Source organism: Solea senegalensis, linkage group LG3 (genome assembly GCF_019176455.1).
Source record: "Solea senegalensis isolate Sse05_10M linkage group LG3, IFAPA_SoseM_1, whole genome shotgun sequence".
Classification (NCBI taxonomy): Eukaryota; Metazoa; Chordata; class Actinopteri; order Pleuronectiformes; family Soleidae; genus Solea; species Solea senegalensis.
Genome location: NC_058023.1, coordinates 26437171 through 26463179, shown reverse-complemented (window position 1 = coordinate 26463179; position 26009 = coordinate 26437171). Strand labels below are relative to the sequence as shown.

The 26009-nt window shown below is 40.9% G+C and overlaps 1 protein-coding gene across 1 annotated transcript in view; it reads left to right on the top strand.

The window, feature by feature from the left end:
* The window catches only part of ahcyl2b (adenosylhomocysteinase like 2b), a 37616-nt gene extending 11942 nt beyond the window's left edge, over nucleotides 1–25674 (top strand). Inside the window, exons 2-17 of the mRNA XM_044022379.1 lie at nucleotides 15252–15360; nucleotides 18068–18211; nucleotides 18637–18737; nucleotides 18877–18979; nucleotides 19139–19233; nucleotides 19556–19662; nucleotides 19866–19982; nucleotides 20062–20125; nucleotides 20881–20969; nucleotides 21054–21124; nucleotides 22077–22171; nucleotides 22291–22389; nucleotides 23937–24005; nucleotides 24158–24236; nucleotides 24951–25071; nucleotides 25540–25674. Of these exons, the coding sequence (XP_043878314.1) occupies nucleotides 15252–15360; nucleotides 18068–18211; nucleotides 18637–18737; nucleotides 18877–18979; nucleotides 19139–19233; nucleotides 19556–19662; nucleotides 19866–19982; nucleotides 20062–20125; nucleotides 20881–20969; nucleotides 21054–21124; nucleotides 22077–22171; nucleotides 22291–22389; nucleotides 23937–24005; nucleotides 24158–24236; nucleotides 24951–25071; nucleotides 25540–25546 (1470 nt within the window). The 3' untranslated portion in view covers nucleotides 25547–25674. The remainder of the gene's footprint in view (nucleotides 1–15251; nucleotides 15361–18067; nucleotides 18212–18636; nucleotides 18738–18876; nucleotides 18980–19138; nucleotides 19234–19555; nucleotides 19663–19865; nucleotides 19983–20061; nucleotides 20126–20880; nucleotides 20970–21053; nucleotides 21125–22076; nucleotides 22172–22290; nucleotides 22390–23936; nucleotides 24006–24157; nucleotides 24237–24950; nucleotides 25072–25539) is intronic.
* Nucleotides 25675–26009: the final 335 nt, after the last annotated feature.

Below are 26009 nucleotides of genomic sequence, written 5' to 3'. Positions count from 1 at the left end.
ATCATCAGAAAAAGTTTTGGGTTTTTTTGTCCACAAAGAACAAAAATATAAATAAAAAAACTTCAGATGTTATAAACCTGGTTCGTATGGCAAATACCAATATGAAGTCCAATACTCAATGTCCCGAAAGCTTGGACTGATTTGGCTCTGCCAACTGAGCTGTGCCAGTAGTTGTAAAAAGTAGAAGTGACAGAGCCAAAGTTCTTTAATCTATTATAAATGTAAAAATATTGATTTACAGCAGATTTACGTGATTAATGACAAACAACTATTGGACAATTACTTCACACCCCTAATTAAATGTAGACCACTCACCCCATAATTGGTTTATTACAAAAGTCTGTCCCATCTGTGAGCCTTTGATGTAATTACACCTGCCCTGCAGGGAGAGACTATTTTTGGCAATTAAGGATCAGGAAAGAAAAAACATGCATTTACAGAAATAGTACACCCCATGCTTCATTTATTGCTAATAAATCTGTAGACGTTTTCTTGGTTTTCCCTTTGACTGATGGTCATGATTGATTTGTTCACTGGTGAAAGGATTTACTTCCTCCCAAGGCTTGACGTAGAAAAAGAGACCAATGTGTGTGAAGTATGTCCTAATAGAGACAGATGGTTGCATGCTATTTGTAAATGGATGGATGAATGGATGAGTATGTATACAGCACGTACAGCTTGCCGTTTGATTCGTGTAAAAGTATTCTATAGTTGATCCATCACTGGGTCCAATTATATCTACTTTGTGCCACAGTCAGTTTTCTCTCTGATTTGAGAGCCATATAGAGGTGGCAAAAATTGATTTTTAAAAGATCTGATCAATAGTAACGCTGATCACTTTGCCGTCAGTGTGAATGGAGCTTATTTGACCACTGTCATTGGATGGGATCACAAAGCCTTGGGGCTCTGAACTGTGCCCTATTTTTGGTCGAAATGGGCAGCAAAATCATGTTACACAACACAAATTAAGTGTGTGTGTGTGTGTGTGTGTGTGTGGCTAATCTAGTGCCATAACATTCTGAAATACTGTAAATCTAATTTGAAAAGTAAAATAAAAATTCAACTAGTAAAAGATGCATGCATATTTAAGAAGCATTTAGGAGTTTCAGCTAGTCAAAATGGTCTCTTCATAAGAAAGTCAGCTGTTACTCGTCCTTGAAGGACATGTGAATCCTCCATTCTTAATCCTCCCCCATTCAGTGGCAGATAGAGGGGAAAGGCATGTGAAAGAGAAGAGAACAAGAAAGCCCTGACTGTGGTGCTCTTCCCGACTCCTCCCTCTCTGGTAAGAAGCAGGTAGGGTTTAATCAGTCACTAAGCCCCAACATTCATTGCCTGTTCTCTTCTAGTATCAGTGTCCCTGGCTTTTACAATGACTATTGGACCATATCAGAAGGACAGAGATTGTTCTAGTGGGCTGTGCAGACATTAGACGGCCATGAATACTTTCCATGATTTATTGCAGCACTGCAATCATTCAGAACCACAATTTTATTTAACAATCTGGGGGGGTTTTGAGGTTTGTTTTTCTTATTTCCATGTTTCCTTATAGATAGATGGTATATACAAATTAATAGTTTGAAAGGTGAAGCCCAGGAAGTAGAATAGAATTAACACTAAGCCATCAGGGGGTGGATTTGAATGCAAAAGTCCCATTCTAACTTGATTTATAATGCCAATAATCATTTTCCTGAGGTGTTAATGATCTCAATCGTTAGTTGTAGGTCTTCCACAATAGAGCATGTTGTCAATTTTGTAAGTTATGTTCCCATTTAGAGGAATATAGATGATGTATATGAGTGGATATCAGTGTGACTGACAGCTAGTATTTTCTATTAGATGTCTGTTTGCAGGAGACTTTTGTGAATTTCTGGTTATTTTTTTGGCAAAAAACTGTCTCTAGGCTTCAGAACGGGAGTTTGTTTAGCAACCAATATGCTTTGTTCATTTTTATATACAGTTTATGTTCTTATAGCACCATCAGTGCAACACCTTTTGATGCATTTGATGAATCCAAAGGCATTGACTCAACTGTTATGTCAAAGAGAAGCATCTGGATTTAATATTCACATTTCAGAAGAATTAAATTCCCATTTTTGCTTCCATGGAGCTGACATTTGTTAATGGTGGAAATGTGTGGGGCATGTGTTAAGGCACTTGTAATTGCACGTGGGCCCAGGAACTGCCAAGTGCATGCGTGGCAGTGGGTGTGCGTGTGAGCGTATTTTGCACATGACATGCGAGTCAGTGTGAGCACTTGTCTGTGTCTATAAATCAGCAGGAGCCATTCTTACATCACACAGCCCCCTTCGGGGGAGCACAGCTAGTGCACTCAACACACGTGCACTAGTAGCTTCCTTCTTCCTTCTCATCCTTCTATTGGTCAGAGGCCTCAGGAGTAAGGACTATTGAATAAGAGCAGCCACCCTCTCTCTCTCTAGGTTTTCTATTTAAATATTTCTAATGCTCACTATTCACTCTTTTTTCCCCCCTGCCACTCCTTTTGTGCATTGACCTTTATTATGGAAAGGGCCTGTCAAGGTCATGAAAGCCCATTCACAAATACCTCCCATTTCTACACAAGGGCACACATTGAGGGCAAATTTTCTGAATGTGAGCATGCATGTTGTCATCTTTGGTCAAAATATTTATTTTGCGCGGTGCTCTCTGCAAGTCCGAGCACCTCTGACTTGTGTGCGTCTGTTCCTCTGTCCGTGTGCAGTGCGAGAGCTTCAAATGCAGTCTGCCAGTCACTCCAGCTGTCTTGACGGTGATTTTACTACTGTCTTGTTCAGAAGCTTTTTAAAATGTCATCTGTAAGACATATTAATCTGAATGACATTTAATTTGCAAATGACAAATCACAAATATTTTCTCATTACGAGAAGGAGGAAGTGACTCTACATAAAACCAGGCCAATATTCAGCCACAGGGAAACTGATGGTCTAAAACAGAGGTCTCAAACTTGCGGCCCGCAGGCCACATGTGGCCCCTCAACCAATTTTTTGTGGCCCATCACTTTATAGTGAGATATTTCTGTATGTTTTTTTTAATTGATAGATTAATTTTGTATCATAAATACGTTTATATTGTGAATAATTTATCGTTCCATATCAAAACAGACACTTTTATTTTAAAATTATGTGAAATATCTTCACAAAAAGTTTGACTTTTTTTCCACTTGACTGGCATCCTGGGTCTAAAACATACCCACTGTCCTCCTGGTGGCCAATGAAAGCTTGACACACTGTACTTGGTATATTGGAATTAAATCATCATGGAACTTGGACGTCTGACCAGTATATTGATTCTTTACAATAGTCCTCATAGTGGTGTTAATAGTAGTTAGTGCTTCTTTCTCAACATTAAGTATTAAAATACATTTTGTGCAGGTAGCACACTTTTCTATAATATCGTTTTTTTTTTTTTGATCATCTGTGATAGAAGATGAAATTGCTGGCATTCTTTCAAGTTCAAAGTAGTCACTCAAACAATAAATCAAACTCTGCTAATCTTGTCTCTGACTGGTGCCAGCAATCATCCAGGGCCAGTGTGGCCTGAGGTGTGACAGACCAATCTTAGACTCGACAATAATGGCAGCAGGCTTAGTTGTCGGCCAAGTGTGTCAGTCAGTAAACAGCAGCCTGCTCCGTCAAGACGAAGAAACCTGTCAGCTCTGTCATGTTGCATAATCTCTTTTTTTGGAAGGGTATACAGGGTATTCTTGTACCTTTTTTATCCATATCGTGTGTTCTGAATCAGAGGGGCTTCTTATTCCAGACTCATTAGTATTGCGTGTGATCTAGATGCAGGGAAGTTTTCTCTTTTTCGGGGTGAGACAAGGAGAATAATAAAAGAAGAATGGCTTCTAGGTCTGCTTACAGTCTGTTTTTGGTTTTCTAATGCACAGGCACAACAGTAATCCAGAAATAGCAGTTAAGACGGTGAGAAACTTGCGTGCAGCTATTTGATGTGTTATCCAAATGCTTTGTTAAACAATACACACACACTGTGGTCCATTCTCTCATCTGCATCAAGCTGGATGAGTAAGACAAGTGGGGCAGTAGGAAAAAGGGAGAACTGCTAGTGAAGTGATCAAAAGGCAGACAAAAGAGGTCCATGTTTTTTCACACTGGAACGGTGTGGGGGAAATCTGAAAAACAAGACTGCAGTTGCGTTGTTTAAACGGCCTCTAGTGCTTTTCACAACGACTATTAATCAAAGCCCCTTTTTTCACAAAGCCACCTGGTTCAGTTCTATACGCTACGCAATTATGTGCGTGTCTATTGTCAAATGTTGAAGGGACCCAAAAAAACAATCTACGCTATCCCCGTTCCCCTGTATCAAGCAAAGTGGTTGGAGCTGGACAAACTGCAGTCTGTCAATTTGTTGACAGTTAATCCATCATTTATGTATGATGAACATAGAAAACTGTGGTGTGTTCTCCTCAAAGAAGCTTATAGTCATATCGTAGCTAGCAGTCACATGCCAAGAAGAAAGAACAAGAAATGCTGAAATTCCTCTATTGTTGCTTTTTGTTGAATTTATTGGCAAGCGCCACTGTGATGGTATGAAGTCTCACTATTTACGTTCCCGACATGTGTATGTGGCTATACTTAAATAGCCACACAATTTACGTATGTGGCCTACACGCCGTGTGGTGGAAGCACCAGTCGGATGAGGGTGTACTGTTCCAAACCACACTGTGGTGAGCTGAACTGCACTAAAACAGGCTGGTGAAAACGAGGCTCAAAAGGACTGCTCTAGAGCCAAGGACGGTCAGGTGTACAAGTAAGGAAACGTATATAGTACTTACTACATCTACACACATACGGTGTACATCTCGATCAGTGTCTTTAAAAGCTCATTAATTCCAATGGACTCTTTGTTTTGCTCTGTTCTCTACTCTATGCAGTTGATTTTTGTTTTGTGCTCCGTGGAAGATTGAAGGGGCTGAGTTGAACAGAGACACTTGTGATTGCCAACAGGCAACACTACAAACAAGACTTTCTCCAGTAGAGAAGCAATCATTGAAATACATTATCGGCATCCTGCCAGATTCAGAGAACACTTTCACTGGTATCAAATGGCTGATTTTGAATGATCACTTAACGCAGTTCATTCACAATCAAGGATTACGACTCTTGACCAATGACAACAGTTGTAAAAGGTCTTGTCTTGTTTATTTTTTTATTTTATTTTTCTTCTCTTTCCTTTGCCTTGTTGTTGGAGCTTCTTTAAGTAGGAAGAAGTAACCTTGATGATGCCTGGCCAGTTTTTCGGAATATGTTTAAGACCCATTGATGCAGTCAAACCATCTTGTCGTCACCCATTTTTTTTTATCACAGTTATTATTATTATTTTCCGTGTACGTTCTTCGGCATCGAGACATGCGTCTTATTCTATCAGAGGCTCTTGAGAACTAATTTATTTCCCCCCTCTAAATTAATCCCAGAATGGGGACAATCAGGCAGAAGCACTTTTAAGGATTTAGCTCCAAGGATATTTCCAGTCATTTGTTTGTTGCGTTAAGCGGTCAACAGAACATGCTCTTATTTTTCTCCCCCTGCTGTCTTTTCTTTTTTTTCTTTTTCTTTTAAACCATCACTCACTATGCCTGCCCTTCTGGCAGAACACATCTAAACATAAAGCTATTAACTGGAACACTCATCCTTGCACTTAGATCTGTCTGTTTACCTTTTAACTTTGCAAGGTCATTATCATCTATAATACTGCAATCTTGGCCTGATACCACAGCTTTGCTGCGGTTTTATCCCTATGTTTGGCTGGTAAGCCTGTCACAAGTCAGACTGTGCCAACACAGTCATCCATCCATCACTGCGATAGAGACTTAGTGTCTGTCTGGTAACATGAGATTTCCTGATCAGCGCTAGCTTCCCAGAACAGAGTTAGTGTTGACACTTTATAATGTAGTACCAGCTTGTTTATTTTTTTAAAGTTTACATTGAAATGGAACACTACTGGTGCTTTGTGTTTACTCATGGTCCAGTGCTCTCTAGTCTTTGTTCTTATTAAGTCTTTCAAAATTGATTTTAAATCTCATGCATTTGTTTATTTAAACATTAACATGTTTTGATGCCAACGTTTCCCCACAAATGGCCACCTCCAGTTCTTATTACTCACCATATACAGGGCACCAAAAAAACAACACATGTGGCTGATGTCAATTTGGCACCTAAGAAAGTAACTGTCTTTAAATGTGTTTGTCTTGTATAACTGTGGATATCTTTCTATTATTTTGTGCAGTTGCTGTTGCCAGTCACACAGGTCACATCAGGGAAGTATAAACAGTTTTGTACCAGTCTTGGTGGAAAGCCTTCCTCCCCAGGTTCCCCTGTGGGTTTACTTTGAAAGGACGTTGCACCTGGTCTCCTGGCGGGGTCTGATCCAGTGCTTGTCTCTATTTCCTGATGCAGATTAGTTGGATGTTATCGTCATCCAGTGACTAAGATGTCATGGAGTTGGTCACGATTACTGTAACTGCTAAAAATGTATCTGTGCTGTGCTGTGAAACTGTTTGTTCAGATTGACTTCAACGGAAGAGATTTGACTTTATTGATGACATTATAATTGCATCACAAAGCTGTTAGCCGAGTTTTCTCATTCAGGGAAACGTACACAGGATGTTATTCAAATGAGGTTCCATTTCACTGCTCAGTGTCTCTGAAACAAACATTCACATTATGTTTTCTCCTTGTAGACCATGACTCGCGGAGAATGGGTTTAATGACCTGGTGACTATGTTGCAGCTTCAGGTCACCATTTTCGGTTCATTATGTTCGTAAAATTGTCTTTCTTTAGTAGATATCATAGATATTTCACTTATTGTTTTTGAAATATTATTAAATTAAAGTCGGCTGTCGAGTCTTATTCTTTGTCTCCCACTCTTTTCTGTTAAATTCAGTTCCCCCTTGTTCCTGTTGAGTATAAGGCTTGGAAATTACCATTGCTGTGGAACATGACACTGCATGCAATTACCCGCATATGAGTGTGATTGTGTGTGTGTTTATATAATGACATTTGGCACCAGATGGGAGAGCTTACATGTAGACGGGATGAACCGTCATCTCTTCAAGCCCTACTTTTAGTCAGTAAGCATTGATACTGAATATTTTAGAAACATGCAGCCCTGAAGTTGTGGTTGACTAGTTTGGGACCAGGGTGAAATGTACCATGCAGCAGTATTAAGCCATATTAATCAGTTTTATTTGCCTTAATCAATTGTCTTTGTAGCACATTACCTTATCAGCAGGAAACTTTGAGTGAATCTATAATCCTATTGCTTTCCGTCTCTCTCAGCAAACCTTGAAGTCTGTGAATGAGTTACTGTTTGCCTGGAGGCTGTGGGTCTGTGTAATCGTCCTGTAGCAGAGTGATGCAGCAGCTAGTAGGATGGTACAGATTTGTCATTGTTGGTTCACCAGAGAGGTTGTGTTTTCTCATTGCTATTTTTATGTTTGCTTTAAAACAAGTTTTCATCACAGGTGGCATTCAGATTTTAGATTTTTAGAACTGTAGTGTGTCATTTTTAAATGCCTGTTACGCTCAAACTATTGTCACATGTTCACATGATGCTGATCAGCGATACACAACCTTGTTTTTCCTCAGTATAGTGGACGCGCGATCGTAAGTAAAGCAAAATGGCTGCAAACACGTCTGCTCAGAAAAAGAAACCTAGGCCTTCAGCAGTTACCTGGCCAGAGAAGAGGGAGTTTATGGCGGGATAATGTCAGAGAAAGCAATCTTTAAGAGATGCCCCACCCAAGTTCAATACATAGACTTTATGCACTTTGTTCTCTGTGTTGTGAATAAATAGAGAAATAACCCATGTTTAACTTCTCTTCAGTCAGACATGTATCGCGATGTTAAGAAAGTAAAATAAATAAAACTGAAATAAAAAGTCAAAGTATTGTGAGGAAAAAAGTCAGAATTGTAGGGGGATTAAGTCAGAATTGCCGTAATACTCTTCCATATGATGTATCACTATAATGTCTTACAATATATTGACTATCAGAAAGAATCGCTGCATTGTGATATGATGGGTGTCTTGGACCATGTGTCGTGTATCGGGGGTACCATGTGATTCCCACGCCTATTGATCCCTTTGCTGTCAACATGCTGCAATTTAGTGATCGATGACACTTGTCAATAGTGAGGCTGGCATGTTTCCATGTGCAGAGGTTGAGGGAGGACCTTACACCCGGCTGACGGCACGAGAGGCCCAGTGTTTTGTTGCTGCAGGGGTCTCTGCTCCATCCCATGACCTCTTTGTGTTTGATTAGGATCAAGTTTGTTCCTACACAGGTCTGGAAACGCATAAAAAGCAAATCTCCCCTAGTCTGAAATGACTTCAAAGGAGGCCAGCTGTGTATGTACTTGGGGGAAAAGCCTTGTGTGACTTGTGTATGAGGTTGTATCACCTGGCCTTTTTTTTTTTTTAAATCTAAATTGTTCAGGAGAAACCTGTAATGAACAAATTCACAAACGAGACACACGTGGAAACCCTGCAGACAACACAGCTGGGCAGACACTGCTGTGTGTGTGTATTACAAACTTGCATTGATTTTATTTTGCAGCTGAGTACACATTCATAAGTAATATAGTGTCACACGATCTTGTTGAAGCTTGGCATTATAAATAATTATATTAGTCTCATTATAAAAACAATGAAGTTGCATTGCAAATGTATCAGCATTGGCAACTACTTCTAAATGAATGTTATTATAGCATAAAGAAGTGCATAAAATGTCTTAAATTCTGAAAATGTACCATTTCCCTAGTCTGAGGAAATGTCTTCAAATTTGCCAGCCAACAGATTTTTGTTTAATATTATATATATGTGAAAGAAAACTAACACATTTCACATTTTACGAATCTGAAACCAGTTTATTTATGTGATGATATTTTAATGAAGATGTCTCAGACGGTAAAATAATTCCCAAATGTTTTGCCTGTTCACTAATTGATAAATTAGCTTTTTATTCCACTCTAGTCTAATGGGATACTACACTAATAGCTAAAATGCGTAGCTTCCTTAATTAAGAAAACTAATTATTTTATTACCAATATCTATTCCTTAGACCTTTTTTTTCCTCCTAGTTATAACATTTCCCAAAGAACAAGTCTTATCACTTAGTATTGCAGGACTGCAGTTTTACAGGTCGGTTATCAGGTGTAAAACTTTGTTGTGGATTATGCTGGGAAAAGGCATGTTCAGATAAATCCCCTGGTTAAACACAAGCCAAAGACATGTAGATAATATCAGGCCTGTGTAGATTTAGTTGTAAATGTGTTTTGTCAAGGTGGGGTTTCTTGCTGATGTCAAAGTTCAGCTCTGATGCAGTTGTGATCGGTATTTCAAATTAATTAAATATTGTGGTGGATTTTTGGTCAAACGTCAAACTAATCTTACGAGGTTTGAGGCAGCCTCTGGATTTCATTACAGAGAGTTGAAAACCTTTTTAGCTAATATATTTTTTAGCAATATTTCTCAACTCAGGGGAAACTAGGGTTAGGAAGCACAATTTTTCAAAAATACCACCCCTATTCTAGTAATACAAAGCTAAATGCAAATTGGTGAAGTATACCTTTAATATCCATTATTATATGCAGAAACCCTATTGAGTTTCTGGCTGGTTGGGGAAAATGAAGTAATATTTTACCAAGCTGCTTCATGTGGAATAAAAAGGGACTGCCGATGTAATTTCAACACCTGTTTTGAACATGTTGCATTTTATTTAACCTTTCACCAAGCTGCTTCTCAGGTTGTAGTAATCAGTAAGACTGGATGCTACCTGAGCTTCAGATAGTCCTACTTGTAACCACATCCACCCTACTTTCATTGTTTTGGTTTTTTTTACAGCGTCTGTTGTCAATATTTTTGTTCTGCCTCCGTCTCAGTGAGTGAGGGCACAGTTTGTACGAGCAGACAGGACTTATTTCACGGTTCCTTTGATTTTTACCTGTGCTTTGAAGCATTACTGAAGCCTTAATGTCCTTGAGAATCTTAAATTGGATGTTCTTATTGAATTAGTCTTAAAAGGAAATGTCATGAGGAGATTGTGTTTGCTTGTGGGCCAGAAGATGATGGACACGAGCGGACAGCCTAAGCACACCAAGGTAATGCTGCTTGGTATGTTTGAGGTAATATCCGTGCAAAACAAGTTCTGCATGTATGGGATATATACGCTTATCATTTGTATTTACCCTTCTGTTAGCTCTTGCATGTTTACCTCTCATTACCATAACTCCTAGACCGTTCGTGATACCTTGACAATTCTCAAACTATGGACTGGCGATCCAAAAGTGAAAGTTATCTTGGAAAAAGGGGCAGAAACACTCACTCATTAAATATTTTTTGACAAATCTAAAGCCACAACATCAAATAAATCCAGGCGTCCTGATTATCATGATGGTCATAAGAGGGTTAATGTGTTTTCGTTCACAAAATACTTGACTTTCTTCCAGTGAGGAATAATGAAATATTTTTTTTACTGTAGTTACTCTCAGAAATGCTCTGCTGTCACCACACCAGTGTTTGTTCTGTGACACTGTAATAAGCATATTTGATAAATTACATCAGTGGGACTTGCACATCCAGACAGGACATCATATTTTGTAGTTATCTGACTCAATGTTGATGTCTAAACCAACCACACACAAACACACACACACACACACACACACACACATGCACAGAGATTTGACCTTACATTTGTTTATTTCCCCCCCGGAGGTTCCCTAGCTTTTATTGAGTAAAATTTGGTCAATTTGTGGTGACGTTAATAGAGGAAGATGCCAGGTCGGCTGGATGAGCTGAATCTGCAGTAAATGGCTGTGGGGGAAACCACACGGGATGCTCTCCCATCACATTTGCTGCCCGCTGCAGCACATCTGTGCCTATTTGCTTTCCTTTTCCCTTTTGCCCAGAGGGGTTTCTGTTTTTGCTGCAGATCCCATGGTGTTCGGCGAGCTTGTTGATTGTGTTCAGCTAAGGGAATCCACCCTGTCCTGTAGCATGGTGTCTCATCGCAGAGTTGGAACACACAGAGGCCGTCAGGTGCTGTGGCAGGGCTCGGGATTTACATTTTCTCATTTACTATTGTGGTATTTAGATTATGACTGCAAATTATAATCAAGTCAAGTAAGCAAATGGAACATACAGTCTGTATGCTTGACCTTGTAGGTTGCATATAGGGGCTTATTTCTGCTTTACAGTTTGCAGATGCGCTTGAAAGGATAGAAATTATGTGTTAAGCTAAGACCTCCACGGTCATGTCACTTCTAAACACAAAATGGAAAAATGATTTTCATATTCATAGTCTTAAAGGAATACTTGGGGTTGGGGTAGTATTTTTGAAAGATGGTGCTTCCCAACTTGGTTTACCCTGAGTTGAGAAATGTCTTCACTCTTTGTTACATGCCCACCAGTGACACTTGGTCCTGTTAGTGTAACTGTTAGCAAAGAGGGCGGACACCGTTTACATTCTGGGATTGCGGTCCCGTCCCCCTATGAGTGGGTCTTAAAAAGTGCGGTATTAGCGTTGCAGTTTCAAGCCTCAGACCAAGTGTCACTGGTGGGCACGTAACAAAGAAAAGAATCAAGATATTTCTCAACTCAGGGGAAACTGAGGTTGGGAAGCGCAGATCAGTGAAGTATTTCTTTAACATGTTCTGCTTTAATAGGTGAATTTATTGAGCTCCCGTGTGTATGTGCTGGTATTTTGTTGGTGTGTTTTGGTACTTTGCGTGGGGCAAAAGGCCACCATGATTGAAATGGATTTGTAGTGGTTGCATGGCAACATTAGGAACTATAATCAGTGGTGTGTACTTGTTGTATCTGTATGAGGCCACTTGTGTGAACACAGCGTACCTAAGTGGGACTGCCCACACCCAGCTTCACTCCCAGTCTCTTGTAACCCCATTTAAATGTGAAACATGTACACAGATGAGTGGAAAGACAGTCCCCGGTGAGCATGCGAGTCCCAGTATTGAATCAACATTCATTATTCACATGTCATTAGCCTCCCAATCAGTCACCATCCATAATGTAAAGGCGTGCATTCATTGCAAGGTGACAAGAGAGGCAGAGACAGTGGAAAATTGTAAAACGTAAAAAAAACAAAAAAACAAAACACACAAGTTGAAAAAAGAGAGACAATAATAACGGCTGCATAGATAATAGTGCTTGGCAACTATGGACAAATCATATCCTGGGATATGATTTTTGATGAAAAGTGATGCACACAAGCCGATGGTTTGGTGTTATATAAAGAGTAGTTTCGTAATTGACAGAAAATAATTATTTTCTCACGATGACAAACAAAAATTTGAGGTAACTTAAAGCAGTCACTTAACGTGACTTTTCGTGAGCATAATAACAAGATGCATTATTTAGAGGCTGATGATTCTATTTCCTTATCTTTCTGGTCACGTGGCGTAGCTTTGAGCGTAGGTCTGCGTGCGACAGGATGTGTGGAGTCATTGTAAATGTGCGTTTTGTATTCCCTTTTTAAACCTGTGGTGTTGTGCTGTAGAGTCGGGAGGAAGAGGATATGTTCTGACACATCCGATGGGTCAAAGCGTGCCTCGCATTAAAACACAGCAGGACGTCTCCACCACAGTGACGTTGCAGAGCTGCCGCTGAGGCCACTGAGCTCAGCGGCGGCCCTGAGACGTCACCGTTACCAAGTTCATGACGAGGGCTTTCTCTAGTTGTAAATATGAAGAGGGTCTATAATGACCTGACGTGTCTCCAGCTGCTCTACATTTTCAACAGATTGAATGAGCTCCACATAATGATTTTTCCAGCTGCTGAGTCATGCTGACCTGTTCCTAGTTGGCAGGATGGTGTACTAGTACAGGAGCAGTGTGTTGCTGTGTCCCTCTGTTGTTGCTAGTGCCTCTCTTACATAACGCCAGGGCTGCAACAAAAGATTATTTTCGTAATCTGTTGATTATTTTCTTGATTATTCAAGGAGTTGTTTGGTCCATAAAATGTCAAAATGTGTTGATTGGTGTTTCCCAAACCTCAAAATGATGATCTCAAATGTCTTCTTTCAGCAACAAACCAACTTTATTCACTTTTATGTGGAGCAAAGAAACCTGGAAATATCCACATTTAAGAAGCTGAAAAAACAGAGAGCCTATATTTTAATAATAAAAAACACTCGCAGATTCATCACATATCAAAATAGTTGGCAATTAATTTGGTGATCGATTAATACTCAGTTACTTGATTAATTGACCAGTGACAGTGATGAGCCTCTCAAAGCCTCTCCTGTCACTACCACATATAGATTCCTCTAGGGCTGCAATTATTATTGATCAGTAATTGATTAATTAATCAATAAATCAATCCTTGATTGAGTGTTATTTTGTAATTAAAACAAGCTTCCAAATAACAACAAAAAAATTGTCTGAACAGCAATTCAATTAAATGAAAATATAATCAACAGTTGATTATGAAAATAATAGTCATTCATCAGATCATTCGGGTTGTGACTTCATTCATAGACGATACTTGGTGACCGTTTAATTATGTCCCGGTGCAGCAAATACATGCTTAAGTCTGTCCTCTAACTTCCGTTTGATAAGCCTGAGGAGACCAATGGACCATTGTTTTAGTCTGCTATTGGGGTCAAGGTTTATTTATTGCCACCATTAGCTGCCCTCATTAGATTCATAAATCTAGTGGCGGTTTTGTCAATCTTTAATGCTGTTTTTTATGGCCTGTTTAATAAATGTTTTAGTCATTTGTAGATACATGATTTTTAGCACATTCAAATATAACTAGGTGATGTTACGGCTCCAGCTTGGGTACATTTTAATAACTCCAATGTGTCCCTTTCTAGTTTTCTAAGCAATATGTCTAGACAGCTTTATGACCCATGCTTCCTCTGAAGGGTTTGGCTATCATTGTTTTTTTTAATCCCACATCGGTCTATGTAGTTGCAAAAATATTTTAGTTTTCCTTCCCTTTTTTCAATAAACAGCATCAACTGGGGTGAAGCAGAGCTTTTCTTGATACCGGCAATTCAGGAATCTCAAACGACGGTTAAACGAGAATACAGAGGTAGTAGAGAGATGGTGGGGGGGAAACAATTTATTGCATTGTGATTGCCGGAGTGAGCATGGTCGGACCAGTTCGGCCTGGATTGCAGGAAAAGCAAAGGCCGAAAAGTTGGCAGAGCAAGACGAGATGTAGCCTGTGAACACTGAGGGCTCCTCAATGCAAAATACCTTGAAACTCACACCACACCCACGCGGAAATGCTGAAGAGGAAAAAAAGATGCCCTGCGTTTCAAAAAAAGGTGAGCATGAAGGAGGGAATCAAAAGCGAAGTATGCAAGCTTGATTCGTGGACAGAACAAGTTATGTGCGGAGTGCAGACGTCATCATTTTGGGTGGAAAGCAGCTGTGCTGTGTGTCTCATTTATTCAGTGTCTCTCTCACCCCCTCTCTGTGAGAATGAATGGAGTGAATGGGCACTCACACACAATGAACCTCTTGGTATTTGATGTGCACGTACACACTCAAATACCCAGCATGTGTCTGAATGTCAGATTTGTTTTGTAACTTCTCTTTGATTAAAAAAAAAACGAAAATAATTTTTTAGCGTTTTGGACCCAAGGCCGGGCTTTGGGAGCGATGAATGGTGCTTCTTTGTAATTAAATCTGTAAAGCTTCTCAACGCAACGTCACAGGACCATGACATTGGCAGAATCTCTCACTTTTTTCAGATATCTTGACAGAATGGTTTGCTGGTTCGTGGGCGTCGTTGAATAACCTTTGCGGAAAGATAAAAGGGTGGGAAACAACCCACAGTTACTCATATTATGTGAATGCTCACACACCCACACGCATGTTTTGTTCTTGTTTGCGAGATTTTTATTGTGTGAATAAGTAACCCATTCATACTCCGTTGTTATTATTAGTGCATATATTATGATCCACCAGATCAGACTATTGACTCTGATGCAATGGCTGAAAAAAAAACTGTTGCACCATGTCTGGCCTTCCTGCTAGTTGATGATAATAGTGTTACTGTTTTCTTTATCTTTTTAAAGCGAGTGAAACCAAAGCAAAGCTGGTCCCCGCTCTTGAAAACTGACTTAATCAGTCTTTTTTTTGTCCAAGTCTGGATGTTAAAATTTGACCGTAGTTTTGTTCTCTTCCCCTGCCCTCTCCTCTCTCTCTCTCTCTCTCTCTCTCTCTCTCTCTACAAATAGATCCAGTTTGCCGACCAGAAACAGGAGTTTAACAAGCGCCCCTCCAAGATTGGCCGGCGCTCTCTGTCCCGCTCCATTTCCCAGTCCTCCACAGACAGCTACAGCTCAGGTATTCCTTCTATTACTCACCTACCAAGACATGTTTCCAGTGCCCATCATAGCGTTTATCCATATTTTTTTTTATGACACCAAAGCTGTAGAAAGTGTTAACTGGGACAAACTCGACAGACTGACCTCATCTATGTCCTCACTAACCACCTCTGTCTCATTGGCTCTCATTCTCACACTCTGACACTGTGGCCTCTGTGTGAGGGGATTAGCTGCTGCTGGTCTGGTCCCCTGAAGGGGGGGGGGAGGGAGGGAGGTATGTGGTTCGGTTTGAGCTGAATGGCATAGAAAACCAAAAATTTCAAGTCCAAACCATTCATCCTCTACATCTACTCTTTATCCTCCAAAACATTTGGAAATTCAGCAGCAGTTTGATGTGATAAATGCTTGTAGCAACGTGGTAGTGAACTGAATAATTTACTTAAAAGTTTTTAGCATGACATTTTTCAGTGACAGTAGTGACACACCTGAGCGTTTGTTCGCCAAGAACAAGACTGAAACCACTTCCACGTCTGTCAAATTAAATATAAAACGACATCCGTGAGATGATTAGCTAAAGATTGGTGAGTGGGAAAACAGCCCGACCAGGTGCATCCTAAGTTCACAAAGTCTGACTACATGAATCTCTACAAAAGTTGTTTTTTTTTTGCTTCAAGGAAATGTTCAGGTCTGTGTTAAAACAACAGTTGAATTTTCTAATGACTACAGCAAGTTGTGCTCACTGTGCGTTGAAACAAATCAGTCTGTTTATACTCAACTATGTATCATGGTATCAGTGTAATTGGTGGGGAACAAAATCCACCCACAGAAAAATATCCTTTAATCCAGAGATGGAAAAACCCCAAAACAATGAGTCTACCAGTTAAACAATGGGAGTTTCCAGAGAACAGACCAGAGCAAAGTATGCCTTTTAGAATTTAGAAAAAATGATTAAACGGCAGCAAGTGCAGCAGCGCAGTGTGACAGTTCCAACTCTGTTTGCTCGTTGCCCCTTCCTGCTCTTCTTAAAACATCCTGACCAACAAATTTCAGCACCAAATGTTGATTTTTCTGCGTTAAGTTGCTTCATTTTTGCACACTCATTGACTCTCCTGCTGTGCTCCAGGGTCATTCACAGTGCACAGTTCGTCCAATGACGCCATTAGGATGATGAATTAATCCGTGATTACGCATGTGAGACTGCCTGGACAGTGTCTCTCTACTTTGATGGACAGAGATTGATGACAGATGGACAGAAATAGACTTTTAGTCAGTATTAGTATGATACTATTTGGGTCCCTTGGGTCAGTGCTACTGGGGGAAAAAAAGTGCTATCTATTCTTTTTCTGATAAGATGAAAGATTTCCATCCTTGCCACTGCTTCATGTTTTGTACGGCTTAGCGACACCAGTCAGTCACCTGAGCGAATGACTTCACGTTCCACCTCTTTTCGTCATGCATAATAATAATAATAATAATAATAATAATAATGAAAGTGAAATTTCACTTTGTTTATAAATAATAACATTGAACTGTTTTCTCAGGAAAAAGTACTTCGGCTCTGGCCTAAAAGTGTTTATGTAACGGGGGAAGGTTAGTTTTTTTACGGCCCCTCCTCGGGATTAAATGTTCCCTCTCTGGCCTGAGGCGCTTAGATCATTACTGAAGTCATGACATGAGCTTTTCTTCCTTAGATATTATGATCATAATGAGAGCACTTAGCCTGCATTGATTCGACAAGCTCATTCTTTTTCCTCCACGCTGCGTGCGTCTTGTGTTCAACTAATAACAGCAGAGTTGTCAATGCTGCCAATATTAAGTTATTCTCAGACACTTGTGCAACCCCAATGTCTCATCCCTTCTCAACTCTCCCTTTCATGTTCTTTCTTTGTTTCCCCCTCCTCATCCCTCTCTACTCATTCCCTGTCTTCTTCTATAAATCCTTCAGCAGAGTGCTTCTTATTTTTCTGATGGTTCCCACAGTACAGTGAACACACCAGTGGTACCTTTCCCATGACCACTTCTTTTCCACATGTAGCTGTGAAGACCTGTGGGCTTCTTAACCTTTGTAACATTACAGTGTAAAGTCCTCCAGTCTGTTCTGGTTCATCATGTACCTGCTATACATACAGCAAGGACCACATATGCATAGTACAGTACTGAAAGCACACCCTCCTCACTGAGTGTGCCGCTGTTTGCCGTCTGTATCTCGAGAGGTGCATTCATACTTCTTTATGGCAGGGTTTTGTGTTCACTTTGTCTTGTGTTCCCATACGACTGGAGTTTCTCTGGCAGGAAATGCCTTGCACACAGCTTTGTAATCAATTAAACCTTGGTGCCGTGAAAACATGTGTGGGTTGGGGAAAGGCCAAGTGAAATTCACAATAAAGAAGCCAAAAGGCACATTGTGTTTGTTGGGCACTTTGGAACTTGGAAGCTGTGGTTGAAAGAATCCTGTGAGAATGGAAAACAAATCCTGTTTCAATTGTTTTGTAAAATAAAATAATAATAAAAATGTCCAGGCTTCAACAATTTATTGGCAGAAAATTCTATGATAATGGTTTTTTAGAAGCATCATAAATATTTGATGGTGGCTTACTGCAAAAAGACCTTTTGACCTTGTGAAGCGCACTCATTATTTTTAACAAATGTTGAATAGATCATCAATCTTAATATTTTATGTTTGCACGAAACGCTGACGGAACCATTTTTGCATGTGTTTGTTGCAGCGGCGTCGTACACGGACAGCTCCGACGACGAGACATCTCCTCGGGACAAACAGCAGAAGAACTCCAAGGGCAACGGGGACTTCTGCATCAAAAACATCAAACAGGCCGACTTTGGACGCCGAGAAATTGAGATCGCAGAGCAAGGTTAAAGAAAGGCTCCAAATGAATCACATTTTCCTTTTTTATTATAAACATTTGTTTTGCACTTTCTTCAACACATTTTCACTTGAGCACAACATACAGTTACACAAGCAGGTGTGTGAGTGTGTGTGTGGTGGCCATATGTCCCCTGCCACCACAAGCCTAAAGTCCAACACATCATTCCCTAATTACTTCACAGAAGGAACATACAGGGAGCCTCAGCTGGCCCCTGCAGGCTTTTCGCGGACACACGCACACACACACACACACACACACACAGAGGCACACGACAGAGTATATCCTTTGCGCTGACAGCTCACGTAGCTCAAGGATTGGCAACACAGTACGACAGGAATTGTATTTCAATATGGGAATCCCTTCCATGCGACTGACTGCTGTGGCCAATTCTGTACACTTTTTTTTTTCAGAGATGCCAGCACTGATGGCCCTTAGGAAGCGAGCCCAGGGGGAGAAACCCCTCGCCGGAGCCAAGGTGGTGGGCTGCACTCATATTACCGCCCAGACTGCTGTGAGTAGAACAAAAAGCAAAAAAGGGCAAAAAAAAAAAAAAACAGACATACACACACTCCAATTCGCACCATTATCTGCAGAAGTGACACACTATTTACACTAAGTGAAACTCTCCTTCTTTTCCTGTCTTCCCGCAGGTGCTGATGGAGACTCTGTCAGCTTTGGGGGCTCAGTGCAGATGGGCTGCCTGCAACATTTACTCCACCCAGAATGAAGTGGCAGCTGCCCTGGCAGAGGGAGGTGAGACTCTTGGGAGTTGCCGTGTGTTGACACCTGCTCTTTTCATTTCTCTCCTGCTTTGTCTTTCAAAATCATTCTCATCCCTCAGACCTACCTCATTTTGCTTCTTTTTTGCTGTACTCTGTATTTATAATCCTCCCTCTCCCCCTCTCTCTCTAGGCTTCAGTGTATTTGCATGGAAGGGGGAGTCGGAGGACGACTTCTGGTGGTGCATCGATCGCTGCGTTAACGTGGAAGGCTGGCAGCCAAACATGGTAACACACCTACATTCTAAATAAAGCCAGTCAAATACAAATTTGATCTTTTCTTTCTTTTCTATCCTGTAGTGTTTATGCATGTTGCCATTTATAACCAGTGACTTTTTCTGTCACTGTGGATAGAAGTTCATGAAGAATCGGGAACAGCACAAGGCTGTAATATGTACAGATTAATGTTAACGAAATGGTACATGTAGTTTATGAACCATTCATTTAGTTTATTAACACTTAATCTGGAAAATTTGTTATTTAACTTGAGTTGGACGCAACGTCACAGTTCTCCGTCTTAAACTGTTTTGTTTTGGTTGTCGTCGGTCAGATTCTGGACGACGGTGGAGACCTGACTCACTGGATTTATAAAAAGTACCCCAACATGTTCAAGAAGATCAAGGGCATCGTAGAGGAGAGCGTTACCGGTGTGCACAGGTAGGACTTTCTCCAACTAATGTAGATCACTGTTGATTCTCACACACTCGGCGTCTGATGTGGTAACATCACCATCTAGTGGTGAGAATACCACATTTTACTGAGATTACACAACTGCAGCATGGCTTTAACCATGAATGAAAGTGGACTGTTTTATCACAATAACATTGACAGTGTATTGACAGTGTTGTGTTCATGTGTAGGTTGTATCAACTGTCCAAGGCAGGAAAGCTGTCCGTTCCGGCCATGAACGTCAACGACTCTGTGACTAAGCAGAAGTTTGACAACCTTTATTGCTGCAGGGAGTCCATCTTAGACGGGTATGAAACGGTCCTCTGCTACATTTCTGTTGCTCTTAAATATGCTGTTGTAGTGAAATGACTGCGTTCCTCTCCTCAGCCTGAAGAGAACCACTGATGTCATGTTTGGGGGCAAACAGGTGGTGGTGTGTGGATACGGAGAGGTAAACGCAATCCAATGTTGTTGGAAGACAAATAAGAGTAGTTGCCTTCATAGATTTCACACTATATTGTTTTGAAGCAAATTGTCTAAAACTTCATTAGTACTGAATATGCGAGAGGTCTGTGCGGATAGAATAGAGTGCTGATTAGATTCCTCTTCATTATGTCACTTCTGCAATTAACACTTGCTTTCATTATTGATTTATCTTGACTGGGTTTATCATTTTATGATTAGGAAATGATGTTTTGAGAAATGGCTGACAATCTCAGAAGAGATAAAGCTGCAGTGCATAACTTTTGGTCAATATTCTGTCTCTGTTTGGTCTTCGCCAACAGAAACGATGTAACGTTATTTTGGATTCTGCATCTACCATCAGACCTGACTCAGGGAGCATTTGTGTATACTAAACAGGTTTTGTTTTTTTGAGCAATAGAATAGTCTCTGTTTCTTTGTGTTGCCTGTCTCACTCCAACTTGTCTTCAGCTATCTCACTTGGCTCACACAGTGTTGTCTTGTTTCCTCTGAGAAACACAGCGAGTCATGTCAAGCTGATAGGCTCAGTATTTTTTTTAAAACTCCTACGACAATGGTTTGAATGTAACCGTTTGTATTTTTAAATTACACAGTTCAGTTTTACCAACCAAGAAAACTGTCACTATTTTAGACTTTTATAACACATCAACAAAGCGGACTGTTTTCGTCACGTGATCCACTTTGATTAAAGTACATTTAATCTAATCTACATTTAATCCCCAGGTTGGAAAAGGCTGCTGTGCTGCCCTGAAAGCAATGGGCTCCATCGTCTACGTCACCGAGATCGACCCCATCTGTGCTCTGCAGGCCTGGTAAGTCTCCACGTGTAGAATTTCCCGTGACTCGCTCTCTTTGTGTTGACACTGCATCGATCCATTGCTTTGTCCTTGCCGCAGCATGGACGGCTTCAGGCTGGTGAAGCTGAACGAAGTCATCAGACAAGTGGACATCGTCATCACCTGCACGGGTTTGTTCTTCCTTCTGTCTCTTTATTGCCCTTCCTAACAGCTGCGCAGGCATTTGTCCTGTTGGGGAATGAATGATCCACGGCTAACTGATTGAACCAAGGCAGTTTTTTAAGTAGCTTTCATTATGTGAATTGGGAACATGATGGACATAAAACGACGATGAGTCATACTGTTCGCTCAGGAGGACTGGACACTCATTCTGCAGCAGGTACTAATCTAGTTCTTCGCCAGCCAGGGACTTGTCCTTCACACTTATATGAAGCTGAGAATTACTTGTGTCTCAGGTTCAGCCAGCAGTAGCAGGTTTTAAACCAAACGAAGGAGGCTGTCTGAGGGCTGGAACAGGAAAGATGGACGCATCGCATTTGTGCCAGACTTTGTGGAGAGGAATTCATGTACTGCTTGCACAATTTAAACAGCTTTTTTGAATTCCTGATGAATGAATAATACTATTGTAAGGAAATGAGGGGGGGAATTAGTTATTATAATCATAATCTCCCATTATAATTATAGTTTTTACACCCCTTCAAGTCAGATGTGCATCATTTGTATGTTTCCAGTGTTTGAAATGAGAGTTAAGCTGTAAACATAAACTAAGAATTGAATTTAACATTCAACAACAAAAAAAAAAACTCATCTCGAGACGCGCATGGATCCTCATGTACATGTACGGAGGGAACACTCAATCTGAATTACCCTGTCACACTTAATTAATCATGCCCAAGTGCTTTCATGAGACATAATTAAACCAAGTACAGGAAAGACTTTGATGGGAGCAGAAAGGAAGGAGTTTGATCCCAGAGGGATCACAGCAGCCACCTCACACAGATCAGGCACTCGGAAGAAAATGAAATACTGTTAATAGAACTCCTCCTACACTGGGTTTTGGCGTAATTTATCTTGTTTCTTCTATTAATTTTATTCTTCTTTATCTCCTCTGACTTCATTCAGGCAATAAGAACGTGGTGGTGAGAGAGAACCTCGACCGAATGAAGAACGGCTGCATCGTCTGCAACATGGGACACTCCAACACCGAGATCGATGTGGTCAGTTACCGACTCCTACATCTCAAATAGCCTTTAAACGCACCACGCGTTGCATAAAGAGCTCTATGAGGATTGAAGCACGTTCAATCCCCAAAATAAAAGTATTTGTGTTTTTGTAGGCAAGCCTGCGAACTCCTGAGCTGACCTGGGAGAGGGTTCGCTCTCAGGTGGACCACGTCATCTGGCCCGATGGCAAGAGGATAGTGCTGCTGGCTGAGGTACACACACACACACACACACACACACACACACACACTTTTTGAAGGAGAACAAGGTGAAATTCCAAGTTATGAGTAATATAATATGACAGAGGTACAGACGTCACACTGTCTTATCAAAGACCGTCTCTGCTACTTTTGTGACCTGCTACATGTTTCACGCTCTCCTCCATCCTCACCTCACCCCTCTCGAGATCACACTCTGTTCCATACAACTACAATCGGAGATCCAAAAGTGTCACTTCGTTACTCTCACATCACCATTTCTGTGTTTGTTGATATAAGGAGAATTTAAAATGACGTGCTTTTTGAGTTGAGCTCTCAGAAGAGAATACATTTTTGGGTTCCCGTTCTCATTTAATGCGCATTTATCTGTGTTTCCATCAACCTCTGTGAAATAAGTGCTGGGATTTACTTCACGGCCAATAGCAGTAGGTGGCGCCCAAGTCCATTTCACCACAGAAGGACAAGAAGTGACGCAACTTGATGACGTAAATTAAGGCACCAGTAGCTGATATGTGGTGGTGTGCATTACAAAAAAAATTTTAAAATCTTGTTTCCACATATTCCACCCCCCTCACATACTGATTTCTGCTTTTTTTTTGTAACGGTACAGCACAATGAGAGGGATGTTTTAATTGTGTAATGTTGTCCTTGATTATGTTTCCATTTCATCTCCTTAAGCATAAAAACTTCAAGTCTATTTTGAACGTCTGTTTCCATTTTGGTATTTTTAGTTCTACAAAAGCCCTCATAGTAACAGGTCAAAGGAAACCCACCTGAGGTAGTATTATATACTCATGTAATTATTTACAAGGAATAATTTCACAAGTATTTGATACCAGAGAAAGAGCCACAAAGACAAGTTTGGACCATTATAATAGACGATAGAACAAATCAATCTTCCACTCAAAGCAAAAGTAACCGCAGCTATGAGGAGCAGGTCGTGTTGTTGCAGAGCGTTTCTTCTACATGCTGCACGCTCAAGTTCATCTTCTGCACTTGCTGTCCACAACGGAGTTTCTCTGCAGTGCAGCATATTCGGTGGCAGCTGTTTAACAAACGCACCACGGCAACTTTCCTTCTTGTGAAAAGGAAAACAAACAGTTCAAAGTCGGATACAAGAAAGCATACAGCACTGTAAAAGTTTCAAAACACCACCAGCTTTGATGTTTTTATGTCTGCTGAATTCTGTAATCATTGTCATTTGGATTGGAATGATGTGACTGAGTTGGTTTTATATATTAGCAAGTGGTCAGTGAGTTTAACTCAGTCAGCGTGTGTGTGATGCTGGTGTGAACCTTATTCACAGCAGATGTTTCCTCACATGAAACACAGCTTTTACTAAGTAACATTAATTCCACTTAAGCTGTTTTTTGTTAATTATACTGTGTTCTTTTCAACTTACCTCATTATGCCATGTGGTGTCTCCAATCTGAGTTCTTATTCCTCACTGACGTTTCCCTTTCACGTCAAGCTACACAAAGTTAAATCCGGTGTGTCTTTGCCTCCTGTGTCCTTACGCCACACACTTTCTTTCTCCCCAGGGTCGACTGCTGAACCTCAGCTGCTCCACTGTTCCCACTTTTGTGCTCTCCATCACCGCCACTACCCAGGTCGACCAATTTATACACATCATTCACATTATACTTGACTGGATTTGTGTGTGTTTGACCTTTGCCCTGACCTTGATTTCTTTCTGTCCAAAAGGCACAAAAACAAGTTGTTTCGTGAGTAACACTTGTGTGTGTTCTTGATTTCTCTCCAGGCTCTGGCTCTGATAGAGCTGTACAACGCCCCAGAGGGACGCTACAAGCAGGATGTTTACCTGCTGCCCAAGAAGATGGGTAAGATTGACTTCCATTAAAAGCATGTTAAACGTTTAAAGTTGATAACAGAGAGCACTTGTGTCTGGAGAAGAACACACAGTAATTGAAGTATTAATCTCCGTTGTAAAACACGGAAAGCTGCAAGCTATTAGGCTATGGAGATGAATGACCTTGTTTGCTTCTTAAGTAGCCACCAAAACACGGAGGTGATTACGCAGGGTTTGTTTTTGCCCCGATGGAGTCTGCAGGCACTTTACACTTATCTCTGTAGACGACACACAATCTCATCTGTTCCAGCCAGAGTCGTCGCCCTGGAAAAATCGTTCACAGTACAATGAGTCCTGTGTGTGTGTGTGTGTGTGTGTGTGTGTGTGCGTGCGTGCGTGCATCAGTGTTGCTTGGCCCTAACATTTCTTAGCTGTTCGTATGTGTGTGAGAGCAGCGCTGACACAAAGTAAAGACGAAACAGGCAGCCAAATGTAGGTCGCCAGCGTCTGCCACATCACACACACCGACAGAGAGATGATGGAGAGGGAAGAACAGGTGGAATGTGAGGAAAGGAGGACGAGGGAGGGGAAGGCAAATGGGGAGAAAGATGAACATAGGAGACAGTGCAGAGGAGAGATGGCGTGGTGGTAAATTTGAATCATTAATCGACCACACAGATGACTTGTCAGTGTTTACACTCTTTTCTTTTTTTATCTCCCCAACCTCCCCCCCCCCGCCCTCCAGACGAGTATGTGGCCAGCCTACATCTGCCGACATTTGACGCACATCTGACGGAGCTGAGCGACGAGCAGGCCAAGTATCTGGGCTTGAACAAGAACGGACCCTTTAAGCCAAACTACTATAGGTATGAGATTAGAACGCCTCAGTGCAAGGAGCTTAGATGGAGGATGGAGAAATCATCTGTTCATAGAAATAATTGTTACTTACTGAGTGTATTTGATGACCAGTCCAAATAGATGACGCGTAACCAGTAACTTGTTGATCAACTGGTAATTTCAGCTTCGTTTTTTTTAACATTTTGAAAGGAACTAAGGATTAACTGAGAAGGCAGGAACAGGTTCCAGGTTTCACTGTGTGTTTGCTACGTACAAAAATAAATACAATCTGACGCATTATGATCTATAATGTCAGTGAAACAAAACTAAATGGGACTCCTGTAATTGACAAGAAGACTAATAAGGAAGTCACATTCTATGCTTTAAAAGGCACAATATTTTATCCACATATTTGACATCAAAAGATACTTCATGAAACTTGAAAACAAAACAAAACTCAAATGACTGACCTTTTTTTTCGGTGTATTTATTTCCAGGTATTAAATCAGCGTCGCGTGGACTGGAAACACCAATACTCCATGAATCGCACAGACTCATAGAGGGAGAGGAGGAGGAGGAGGAGGAGGAGGAGGAAGAGGAGGACAGAATAGTCAACACACCTGCTTTATTTTCGTGGGAGGGGAGGGAGGGGGGAGCTCTGGCTGAGCCCGAAGAGAAGGGGGTTTGCAGAGGGGGTCATAGTTCCACATACACCCGTGGCAGTCGTTTTATTTATTCACGCTTTAAAACAATAATAACAACGTTAACTCTAACTCTGCAGAGCTGCTCCTGCCATTCTCTACTTTCTATCTCCCCCCTCGACTTCTTCTCCTGGGAGATTTGACTTCCCTTCTGCTTGGCATCACAATTATCATATTGTCCTAAGACGCTCATTTGTGTGTCAACCTGTATGTATACCTTTCATCCTCTCTTCCCATTGCCAGATCTTCTATTGTTTAACTATTAT